Genomic DNA, 12,958 nt, shown 5'->3' on the forward strand with positions numbered 1-12,958 from the left:
TGATTGGACACACAAGGAATTTGTCTTGGTGCAAATGCTCTCAGTATACATAAAAGATACAAGATACAACTTAAAGACGCTGAGCTTGTCAGCTTTCCAGCTGCCAAACAATCTAGGCTGCTAAACAGGCATGGCTATACAATGTGGATGATCACGAACCTGTGTTTGTGACCAGAGTGTTACAATCATATCCATATGTTCATCTGAACACTTTTAACAAATTGTTTCATCTTTTGATGAGAATAGGCTGGTTTTTGGATAAAGGTGAGCATGAATCAAAAATGCAGGCCAATCGGAACAGTTTTGGAGCTACGATCCACCGTCTAAAGGTCACAAATTGTCCCCTTCTGGTCTAGAGAATGCAGTTGAGCATTTAATAATGATAAAAATGGAGAGCTTGTAATACAGTATAGACACTAGTGCTAATGTCTAATCCAACACTGAATGAGGATATAACCCGACACTGAATGAGACAGGATGTCAGGGGGGGTGAAATTCCAGATTTTATTGGCATGAGGTGCTATACCACCTCCTAGGCACTGAACTAGAGGGCACCTTATGTGCTACATGAGACACAGAGAGAGTTAGGAACATACCACGTGGGGTGCAATGGCTGCCCCCCAGAGTCCTACAGTCAACTCAGCTAGGCAGCAGGAGAGGCATCAGCACAAGGATAGCAATCACAACTTGAAGCAGACATACTGGAGTACCTGCTCCACGGGGACAGCACTTCCGGTTACTCTTCCCCAGACCCAGCTGAAGGAACGCGGCTGCCTTTTCATAAATAAGAAACAATCTATGCTGCCAAACAGGCTTGACGAGAAGGCGGGTGAAGCTGTGTCCCGAGCTTTGTGATGACTTAATTGCATCCCAAACTCAAGTCGTCTCTTATCCTTTTTTCCTTGGACAATTAATAGTGGGATGCTATATCTGAGTCTTACTAATGCGGCAATGACAAGCTGCAGAGTAGCTGAGCCACATAGAAAGGGGAGGGAAGATCTTCAAGCTAGAGAGCTTCAACAAAGCCAAAAATAAAATAAAATTTAAAAAAATGACAGTATTATTGTGGTGTATTGGCTTTATATTCTATTGCAGTGGAATATAAGTGAATAACCGAAAGGAAGAGAGTAGAATTGGAGAGTTTTGCTTATGAAGAGGCAATCACGCAGCCGCTTCAAAGTTCACCCAGGCCAACCTAAATTCCCAATCCTGTTCCTTTGGAAAGCTACCCGAAGAAATCGCAGCTGCCCCATCAAAAGAACCAGCTTACTTTGTTCCCTGGCAGTCAGAGCCGCTAAACTGCTTGACCCTTTGCCTCGCCTACAGAACAGACGGCTCTGGTCTCTGAGCTACTTGATGCTTTGCAGAGATGAAATGAGTTATTTGCAGAATGGCCAAAGGAAAAATCATTGCAGCAGCAGGCCTCCACGCTGGCCATAAAGCTCTTCTCGCCGCTCCTTCCTCGTATGCTTAATGCTGTCATCAACAGGCACTTTTGAGTCCTCTTGGTGCACGCTGTAAGGGGTGGGGCAGAGACCTTTTCATAAGAAAGGTTCAATCAGACCTCTTCCTGTAAGCTCAGGGCCTCCACTGCACTGCTGGGGCCTTGAGCCACCCCTCCAATCACAAACAGCAGGTTGGGTGCCTCCAAAGTAGCACAAGAGCAGCGCCCGGTAGGCATGGAGGGCAATAGTTCCCATTTCTTCTTAGCCAGATTAAATCCTTCTGTAGATTCCAGAGCACTTGACTGATTCCCTAGAAGAAGGAGGAGAGAGAAAGATGGGTGAACTGAACGGCAATTTCCTTTACTCAACGGAGACTCGGCTGGCATTTGTCTCCCGACTGCAGTGCCACACACCAAAGGCATCGAAATCGCACGCTCTGTTAATTAAAAGAGAATCGTGCAATGGACTTCTACCAAGCCAAACATCTCCCAGGATCTACTGCCAGGCATGTCTTGCTGCTGAAGCAAAGGATTTGACAGGATGCGTGGTGCTTTTGAACACGAGAGATTTCTGCAAGCCTGGGGCCAAAATTTAAAGCCAGAAACTGTGAAGAGAGATCTGGGTTCTACTTTCTCACAGTAGGTCACATTGCCAATGCCACCGGCAATGCCTGCTGTAATTTCTCCATGAAAGCCAGTGAGGTAGTGCCAAGGGATTCAGGCTGCAGACTTTCTAACTTCTGTTTCAAATCAGACCTTTTTGGATTTATTTCATATAGAGAGTGCTTATATTTTATATGTAGATGTTAAGCCATTTAATATAGAATTTTTTAAAGGTCAAGAAAGCCAAAGAAAAATATACTGTTTGAAGTCATTTTCAGCAGGAACAGAAGTTACCCACAGCAGTTCTGCTATGAGGGTAAGTCTCCACAGTTTATAGGAGATATTTTCATTGTGGAAATGAAGAACAAAATTATCTATATTTCCTTTTTACATAAAAAGGGGGTTATTGCAACAGGGGATTGGGGCAGGAAATAAGCTACAGGTTCAGGACCAAAGGAAGACCCAGGGCTATCCATCACACAACATCCAGATGAAGTATCATTGCCAAACTCTACAACAGAAGTTACGACACTAGTCTAACAAAGGTGCAGAAGGAACTCAGTTACACATAGGCGGAAGGGCAAAGAGGAGAGCAGAGATGACAAGTAGAGGCACTGTCCATTTCAAGGGAAAGACAGACCAACTAATTGTTGCTTGGGCTCATCATAAGACCTGTTCACACAAAATATTATTATATGCTTTTCTGCTCACCTTCGACTCTAAACAGGATAGATGATACCATAGAAGATGGTAAAATAAAATAATCTGTACCACCACTTTGATCCCTTTCTGTTCAAAAGAAGGAAAGTGGAATAACACAAATCATCGCTTTGACTTAGTATAAGGGGAAATTAAGTTTTATCCATTTTAGAGACTGTCCTGGTGTCAGCTACTGACCTGAAATATGATTTATTGTATGAATATATGCATTTCTGTGTCAAGTGTGGCCTTCAACCTGAAAAAAAAAACCTGCCCCTACCCCTACCCCAAATAAAGCAGACAAATCTTTAAGAAGTCAAGGGAACTCATTTTCAAGCCAATTAGTCTTACCCTTTGGCAAGAGGTATAAATACATTTAAAAAAACACAAACGCCACAAGGCATACTCACAAAGTTTGTTGGAGACAGATGTTATTTACCTTACTAATTCTATTTATTACCTGAAAAGGTGGCTAAAGTGTAGCAAAACAAGACCCTTATCTTCATTTATTTTTTTTATTCTAGTCTTGAAATATTATATATGACCCCATGTTTTATGTTCCTCATGAATGGTTCTGGAAAACTCCCATAAGTTATACAAGGAGTTGGCTCTCCCACTTCTGTTGCCTGCTATTCTTTTCTTTTCTTCTCTTTTCTTTTCTTTTATTTATTTATTTTATTTGTCAAGCAATTATAAGATAACAGGTATAAGTATAAGCATAGTTATAAATACATGAAATTAATACATATAAGAGAAATAAAAAGAAACAATAGGACAGGGACGGTAGGCACGTCGGTGCACTTATGCACGCCCCCTACAGACCTCTTAGGAAAGGGGTGAGGTCAAAAGTAGACAGTCTAAGGTTAAAGTTTTTGGGGTTTGGGGAAGATACCACAGAGTCAGGTAGAGTATTTCAGACATTGACCACTCTGTTGCTGAAGTCGTATTTCCTGCAGTCAAGTTTGGTGCGGTTAACCTTGAGTTTGTATCTATTGTGTGCTCTTGTATTGTTGTGGTTGAAGCTGGAGTATTCATTGACAGGTAGGACTTTATATACTATATAATTTTATGATTTTATATACTATACTTAGATCGGACCGAAGGTGGTGCATTTCTAGGTTTTTCAGATCTAGAATTTCAAGTCTGGTGGCATCCTTGGACTTGTTTGTAGCCCAGATGCTTGAGCTTAGTTCATTGGATGTGCCAGAATATTTTGCCTGCATAACATATCTCTTACCAGGCAATGTTCAGCACGGCACATATTCCAAACCTGCTTTTTCTCAGAAACAGAGTGGTCAATGTCTGGAATGAGCTACCTGACTCTGTTGTTACATCCTCTAACCCCCCACTCCTTTAACCTTAAACTTTCCACTATTGACCTCAGCCCATTCCTAAGAGGTCTATAAGGGGCATGCATAAGTGCCTACCATCCCTGTCCTATTGTCCCCATTTATTCGTACCTATTTTCCTGTATTCTTACTCATGTTTATACTTATACCTATTATCTTGCAAGCGATTGACAAATCAAATCAATAAACAAACAAATAAATAAATAACGCTGCTGGCAGAACGCCAGGTGGGATGAGACCTTCTGACTTGTGTTGAATGCAATAAGGTCAATGCATGCTGAAAAACAGGAGTAAAATGGAATGGCTGGGCCTTTGCTGCATCATATCGTTGCGATGGTCGGCATCAACAGAGGAAAAATAATGGTTTTGCTCCTAATCCACCTTGTTTTTCCCTGAAGCCATCTACCGCCTCTGCCCTTCTCTAGCTTTTGCCCAACCAATTTCTTAATAGTTTTCCTCAAGGGAAAAAAAATGTTGTTAGAAATAATGGATTGCAGAAGTGACACACAGGAGAAGGAGGAAGCACCTGCTCCGCTCTCCAAGGCCTGGTCTTACGTCCACCTTGAGTAACAACATCTTTTCTCATCCTTCCAAATAAGTTTGCATCCAGATATTTTGTACCTTATTTGCCCAGTGACCTAGTTTTCACCTAACTGATTCTGCCATGGTGTTTGCTGATCCAGCTGAAAAAAATGCCCCCCCCCTTTTAAATCTACATAAAAACACAGTCAAGCCATTTCAGGACAACTAGTTATATAATTCTCTTGATTACTGGAAAAGAATACTTGCAAAACCTCTAATCATTAAAGAAATGTTGTGAGCAACACTGCATTAGCCTCTGTGTTTACACAGGTGTATTACTCCTCTGATTTTCAAGCAACAGGGCCACAACACCAGAATCCAGTCTCAGTTATCACCTTGATTGACAAGCCCAGCCCTTTCCCTCTTTTGTAGAACATGTCTCCAAACAAAGAAATCCATCAGAAACAACATTTGCACTACTGCACATCCAAGAATAACTTGACCTATTATTCAACCTCAACTTCATGTTAGCTATATGCAGTTATTCCTCAACTTACAACTACAATTGGGAACATAATTTTCATTGCCTAGCTAGGCAGTTGTTAAATGAATTGCATTTGATGTCATAACCTTTTTTTTCCACGGTTACTAAACATTCAGTTGTTAACCGAACGACACAGTAGGGAAGCAAATATGGCTTTTCCCACCTACTTTGTGTCAGCCCTGAAGCTGGCCTGACCAAGGCCATTTTGGGACTTCAGCGCTGACACACTGGAGTAAGAGGGCTAGGGAGGGGGAAATAGAGATAGTTGGGGTGCTGTTGCCAAAACAAAATGCTTTCTAGTGGGAACCAAGGACATTCCTGCAGGTGCTCGGAAAGAGGGGATTGGAGTCACCTAGCAACTGGACAGTATCCTGATTGGACCATATGACTGATTGTTTTGAGAAAGTGACAATCGTGGGATTATTCAGAGTCAGTTTTCACCACCCTGTGCCAATGTGACATATCCAATAAACCTATTCTTTGAGGAAGTTGCCTATTCTTTGAGGAAGTTTGCTGTGGGTACTTGGAACCCAGATGCTTTGATTGTTGGAAGTTTGTTCGGAAGGTCTCAAATGGCAATCACATGATCCCAGGATGCTACAACAATAGCATCCTGGGATGATGTGATAAATACATGCTGGTTCCCAAGCACTCAAATTTTGATCTCAAGACCATGGGGATGCTGTGATGGTTGTTAAATGTGAGGACCAGCTTGTAAGTCAGTTTTTTCAGTGCCACTGTACCTTAAAACAGTCACTAAGCCAATGGTTGTAAGTTGAGCATGACCTGTAAAGGAATCAACCAGAACAGGGGTCTCCAACCTTGGCAACTCTAAGACTTATGGACTTCAATTCCCAGCTTTGCTGGCTGAGGAATTCTGGGAGTTGAAATCCATAAGTCTTAAAGTTGCCAAGGTTGGAGACCCCTGAACCAGAAGCTACATGGGTCACATCCAAACATTCTCCTTGCTTGGTGTAAGAAAAATTCTCTCACCACTTGGACTAGAAGATCTCTGATGTGCCTTCCAACTCTGTTATACTGTTACTATTAAGCATTTATTTACAGCATCGATGATGTTACCTAGTTGGGTAATGGAATGTCTGCACGAAAACCACCAAGATCAAAGAGCACCATCAAGGTGCACCATCCAGGACCACACCCCATCACTATTTCCAGAATATACTATCTCCTATGTCAAGGACAGCCCAAAGTTCAGATAACCCAAATATGTCTTCCAGTTCTCCCTCCTGGAAGTATTTTCTCTCTTATTCAAGCTTCAGTTGCTCCAGACAAGCAGCACGAATCAAAAAGAGGGCTGTGAAAATATTTATAGACCCCTCACATCCCAGACATAAATTGTTTCAACTCCTTCCCTCAAAATGATGCTATACAGCACTGTACACTAGAACAACTAGACACAAGAACAGTTTTTTCCCGAACGCCATCACTCTGCTAAGCAAGTAATTCCCTCAACACTGTCCAACTAGTTACAAAGTCTGCACTACTATTACTGTTAATCTTCTCATCACTCCTTGTCACCCACCCCCTCCCATTTGTGACTGTGTGACTGTAACTTTGTCGCTTGCATCCTTACGATTTATATTGACTGTTTCCTAGTATGATTTGATTCCTTACTGCATCCTATGACTATTATTAAGTGTTGTACCTTATGATTCTTGACGAATGTATCTTTCCTTTTATGTACACTGAGAGCATTTGCACCAAGGCAAATTCTTTGTGTCCAAAGGATTCTAATTCTAATTCAATTCCAGTATTGATCAGTTAGTCTGAATTTTGCTCTTAGGGCATTATCTAACCATTCCTATTGAAATACATTTACTTAAAAAAAAACTTCATTCTCCTTGGTGAAATGGTGGGCAGACTTGGTGAAATGTGGGTAGATTTAACCTGCAATACTGCCATGGTGGCACAGTGGTTAGAATGCAGTATTTGCAGGCTAATTTTGCCCACAGCCAGGGGTTTGATCCTGATTGGCTCAAGGTTGACTCAGACTTCCATCCTTCCAAGTTCAATAAAATGAGGACTCAGATAGTTGGGAGCAATATACCACTATGAAGTGGTATATAAGTATAAGTGCTTTTGCTAAGTGCTATCGCTGTTTCTCCAAGGAATTAACATAAGAGTTAAGATTATGGATTTGCCACACTGTGCAGTCCAAGGTTGGTTTTTTCTCTGCAAGCTCCTTTGATAAAATAATGATCCTTTTAGTTGGATTTCTCTGGTGTAAATTTATAAAAGCTCAACTAAAAGGATAGTATGTACAACAAATTTAGGCTATTGCTATTCCAAGATGTCTCAACTCTTAAAATATTTGACTCCTGTTAAATTTCAGCCAAGTCTTTATTTTTAGAAGCAACATTCTGAAATACTTTCTGCACGATTCCTTGATAAATATGCTCAGTTGGAAACTGTAGCTGATTTTATCCTTTTGCTTCGCTGGAGCCAGTGTATTCACGTGCACAATAATTGGAAATTTTCAGAGACTTTAAAGGAGGCTAGGAAAGGGATATATCCTTTCCCGCATGTACGAATCAAACTGAATTCCTACACAAGTAAGATGGCAAGTAGTGTTATTATTGATATTATGATCACTGTTTGTAGAGGTAAATATATGAAATATATAACACAAAGTATATGGCAAGGTTTTAGAAGCAGATGCTCATGGTCACAGCTTAACTCCTTTGTTTGGAAAGATAGTAAACCCAGTTCTTCCAAAATAAATCAAATGTGAAAAATACAAACTCATCAGCGGTGAGTGTCACCGATTTGTCCCATCAAACCTTCTATTACCTAGACTAAGCTCCAGTTCTTCTAAGTCTTTCCAGCAAATTTCCTGAGACCTTTGAAACAGAGATGTCAAATGCTAAAACAGGGTGTAAAAGTGTAAAATCTCCATTATGTCACTAAAATGGTACTTTCAGGGTTTTTTTTTAACTTGCTGCAGAGTCACCATTTGCTGTGCCTCAGCTGTTAACACACCCTGCACAATAGGGTACAAAAAATAAGAGACACTGTTGTGGCTGGAATAGAAAATTAGACAGAGGAAAACATTTGATTACCAAAATCAAATACTTTATTTATTTATTTTTTTAAAAAAGGTTTTCAAAATGAGTAAGAATCTCTTAGACCAGGGATGTTAAACTTGCGGCCCATGAGCCAAATACATCACGCGCTGGCCACACCCATCCCTATTTTAGCAAAGGGGGAAAAAGTCACAATGAGTCACATGACAACAATGTGACGTTGAAAGTTTGACACCTGTATTTTAGACAAATAAGAAGTGGGTGGGGTATTTGGATGAGATAAGTAGGGTTTATTTATTTTAAGGAACTAAAATATTCCCAAACTCAGAACAGCAATGGAAACCATTACACATGTTAAGCCAGGATTCCCAGATCAGCAACACTCACCAAGGCCACCAGCTACAATCACACGTCCACCAAGGTGCCCAGCTACGAAGTTAGCCCTTTTGTCTCTCATGCGGATGGCTCGGCTTAGCCGACTCCAAGATCCTAATTGGAAAATTGGAGAGAGAAAGAATTGAGCTTCATCTAAAGATCATAAAGGCTGTAGGTTGTCCTTGACTTATAACCATCCATTTAACGATGTTTGAAGTTACAATGGCCTCGTAAAAAGTCACAAATATCACATATACACAGAGAGAGAGAGAGTCCTGGGACTAACAGATAACAGATAATCAGAGTTGGAAGGGACCTTATAGGTCATCTAGTCCAATCCCCTGCCCAAGCGGGAGACCCTACACCATTTCTGACAAATGGCAGTCCAATCTCTTTTTGAAAGTCTCAAGTGATGGTGCTCCCACAACTTCCGAGGGCAAGCTGTTCCATTGGTTGATTGTTCTCACTGTCAGAAAGTTTCTCCTTATTTCCAGGTTAAATCTCTCCTTGTTCAGTTTCCATCCATTATTCCTTGTCTGACCTACAGGTGCTTTAGAAAATAGATTGACCCCCTCCTCTCTGTGGCAGCCCCTCAAATATTGGAAGACCGCTATCATGTCTCCCCTGGTCCTTCTCTTCACTAGACTAGCCAAGCCCAGTTCCTGCAACCGTTCTTCATATGTTTTAGTCTCCAGTCCCCTAATCATCCTGGTTGCTCTTCTCTGTACTTTTTCTAGAGTCTCAACATCTTTTTTTATAATGTGACGACCAAAACTGGATGCAGTACTCTTGATGTGGTCTTACTAAGGCTTTATAGAGTGGTATTAGTACCTCCCTTGATCTTGACTGTATCCCTCTGTAAATACAACTTAGGATTGCATTAGCTGTTTTTTTGGCTGTTGCTGCACACTGCTTGCTCCTATTTAGCTGGTTGTCCACTAGGACTCCAAGATCCCTCTCACAGTTCCTACTATTGAGCCTGGTTTCACCCAGTCTATATGTATACTTTTGGTTTTTCTTGCCTAACTGTAGGACTTTACTTTTCTCTACACTGAATTTCATTTTGTTAAATATGACCCAGTCTTCTTGGGTGTTAGCTATTCCTGTCAGCTTAGTACCTGGGTGTTTGGCAATCAGCTCATATTTTCAGTGGTTGCAAATCATGTCAGCCTGATCTGTAAGGTTCCCAGACAGCTTCTGACAAACCATGTCAATTAGGGAATCTGGATTTGCTTAATGCCTACGATTCACTTATCAACCATGTGATTCAATTAACTGCAATGAGCCACTTAATGACCATGGTAAAAATGACTGTAAATTTGGGGGCGGTGGTGGGATGATTTGCTTAATGACTGCATTGCTTAGTGACCAAAATTTCAATCCCAATTGGGATCGCAACTGGAAAACTATCCGTAGTTAGTTTTGACAAATAGAAGCACCAAGAACTCCTGTTTCTGAGTCTGGAAACTAAGCAGGAGTGGATCTGGTTAATTCTTGAACAAGTAACCACCACAGGGTCAACGGTAAGCTACTCACAGATTTGCCAATAAAATCTCCTGATTGTATCAACGAAGTCACCAAGAATTGAACTTGATTTGGAGACAACATAAGAGCCATGGTGGCGCAGTGTACTTGCTGTGCTGCAAGTCACTTCTGCTGACTATCAGCTGCCTGCAATTTGGCAGTTCAAATCCACCAGTCTCAAAGTTGACTCAACCTTCCATCCTTCCGAGGTGGGTAAAATGAGGACCCAGATTTTGGGGGGCAATAGGCTGACTCTGTCAACCGCTTAGAGAGGGCTGTAAAAGTACTGTGAAGCGATATATAACTCTAAGTGCTACTGCTATTGCTATTAAAAGGCATTTATAATTATTAAGAAGCCTGAATTCAAAGATGGAATTTGACAGGATGGTGACTGCATGTTCTCATCCGGGTGTGCGAAAATTATGGATTACAGATAGTTCCCAACTTACAACCATTCGTTTAGTGATTGTTTGAAGTTACAATGGCACTAAAAACGAGGGCTTATTTTTCACACTTACAACCTTTGCAGCGTCCCCATGATCACAAATGTGATGACCCGGGGCATGGCACAAAGGCAACACTGTCAAATAAGCAAGAAATGTCCCTTTAATACCTCCAACTTTGCCCCCAATGTCCAGGTTACCTTCGGCTGGAGAAAAAACTCTCCCAAGAAGAGTCTTTAAGTGGAGGAAATTCAGTCCGAAAACAAAGTATATACAAACTGTAAATAAAAATCCACACAAACCACCCTGCAGTAATTAACTTGACAGGGCAGGAGAAGGAATTGCAGACTTGAAAGCACAGCACTACACACACAGTTGGGAAGATGCCAGGAACATATATAAGCCTCGACGATACCAGATAATTCACGATTTGCTCCCAACAACTTTGCTGTATGCAAACTCCCTTTTTAAACACTGTGTTCCCAGTTACAGCTAATGAAGGGAATCAGGGCCCTTTCCTCCCCCGTAAGCCACGCAACTCATGTTGCTCCCTTCTCCATTTCTCCCTGCGTGCCCTAGGATGAAGAGGGGGTGGGTCTGGGTCTTCCTCCAAATTCCCTCTGCCTTGCTCTACCTCTCCCCTGCTCTGCCCAGCAGGCCTTTGCCCTTCCCCATGTAAGGCATCCAGAAAGTATCCATGATCTCAATCACTCCGAGACATATTCTCTCCAAATGATTTATTTAGAAACAGATCTGGTACATCTAAGACAATTTCCCAAAGTGAAAGTATTTTCGAGCGTTACACAGAATCCAGCTTCTCTCCTCCCACTTCTACACTTCATAAATCACAAGAACCAATTAACTGCAACTGGAATTTCTTAGTAAGACATACAGAATAACCTTGAACTTTTCAACTCCTCTATCCCCCCCCCCCAAATTTTGTGGCAGCTGAATTTTAAAGCTGATACCCCAGTTTCTTCCACAGCCATCAGAGCCGCACTCCCACCCCATCAGCTGCTCAGCCTCCCCCTCCGAATCAGATTCCGACAGGGGCATGACACATGATCCAAATTTGGACACTTGGCCTGTATTTATGACAGTTGCCATGTCTCAGGGTTATGTGATCACTTTTTGTGATCTTCTGATGAGCAAAGTCAATGGGGAAGCCAGATTCACTTAACCATATTAGTAAATTAATAAATTAACAACTGCAGTGATTTAACAACTATGGCAAGAAATGGGGCAAACTCACTTAACATCTGTCTTGCTTAGCCACAGAAATTTTGGGCTCAACTGTGGTCTTAAGTTGAGGACTATCTGTGCTCAGCCATTATCCCTTTATTCTGTCTATTTAGGATTCACAATTCTTCCACTTAATTTGCACACCTACATCTCTAATTTACCTTCCTCTAAGTCAAACATCTCCACGGTGTTGACAAAGTGGGGCCGGGAGTAGAAGTTATGGGGGCCGGGCTGCTGAAGTCCTCCCAAGCTGAAGAAGCAACCCTCAGCCATGGCACAGCTGGCAAAGGCACGCCGACTGGGCACGCTGGGGTAGCGTGTCCAGCTTCTCACTTCCAGATCAAACGCTTCAAAGGCTGTGACGGGCAGCTTGCCTTGTCTTCCTCCTATGGAAATCAGAGACACCATGACTGCAAATCACTCATGAAGTATAGCAAAGTGCAGCAAACTGAAGAAATATGTAACAATTTCTACTGCATTCTATAGCCAGGTAAAATACCTTTGATGGCAGAGTCCTAGAGGCAGGCAAATTAAGATCTTGTGAAAACAAGACAAGAGCCACCAAGCTCAGGACAGCTTTAAAATGTTTACCATGATCAAAAACAGAATTAATAGAATAACAGAGTTGGAAGGGACCTTGGAGGTCTTCAAGTCTAGCCCCCTGCTCAAGCTATCCAGTCTCTTTTTAAAAGCCTCCAGTGATGAAGTACCCACAGCTTCTGAAAGCAAGCAGTTAATTGTTCTCACTGTCTGGAAATTTCTCCTTAGTTTTAGGTTGGTTCTCTCTTTGATTAGTTTTAGATTAGATTTGATTAGTTTTAGAGTCCTGTTTTTAGACCTTTTTTTAAAGATTAGATTAGTTTCAGATTAGATCTGCCTAGCTGCACACCCCACTGTTTACTTTCCTCTATGTGGGCGAACATTTCCAAAGCTGTCATCTGTAATGGAAATCTTTTCCATTCCGCAAAGAACCCCATTGCCTACGAATAACCCAAGATCAAGCCACAAAGAAGATGTAAAATCTTATAGTGATTCCTTGCTGAAAGATAATACGGCCCGTTAACCCAGAGGTCTCCAAACTTGGCAACTAAGACTTGTGGACTTCATCTTGAAGAGTTGAAGCCCACAACTTAAAGTCCACAAGTCTTAAAGTTGCCAAGTTTGGGGAC

At 41.6% G+C, this 12,958-nt stretch overlaps 1 protein-coding gene across 6 annotated transcripts in view; it reads right to left on the reverse strand.

Annotated features, from left to right (window-relative positions):
- Positions 1-480: 480 nt before the first annotated feature.
- Positions 481-12,958, reverse strand: part of KLHDC8B (kelch domain containing 8B) — a 60,131-nt gene continuing 47,653 nt past the window's right edge. For all 6 annotated transcript variants that reach the window (XM_087923510.1, XM_026717931.2, XM_087923508.1 and 3 more), the window contains 3 exons: positions 11,951-12,175; positions 8,593-8,694; positions 481-1,755 (listed from right to left, as the gene is read on the reverse strand). In XM_087923510.1, coding sequence (XP_087779636.1) covers positions 1,559-1,755; positions 8,593-8,694; positions 11,951-12,175 — 524 coding nt within the window. In that variant the 3' untranslated portion in view covers positions 481-1,558. The remainder of the gene's footprint in view (positions 1,756-8,592; positions 8,695-11,950; positions 12,176-12,958) is intronic.

The sequence above is a fragment of the Pseudonaja textilis genome, chromosome 2 (assembly GCF_049901715.1).
Source record: "Pseudonaja textilis isolate UNSWEBS1 chromosome 2, rPseTex1.2, whole genome shotgun sequence".
Classification (NCBI taxonomy): domain Eukaryota; kingdom Metazoa; phylum Chordata; class Lepidosauria; order Squamata; family Elapidae; genus Pseudonaja; species Pseudonaja textilis.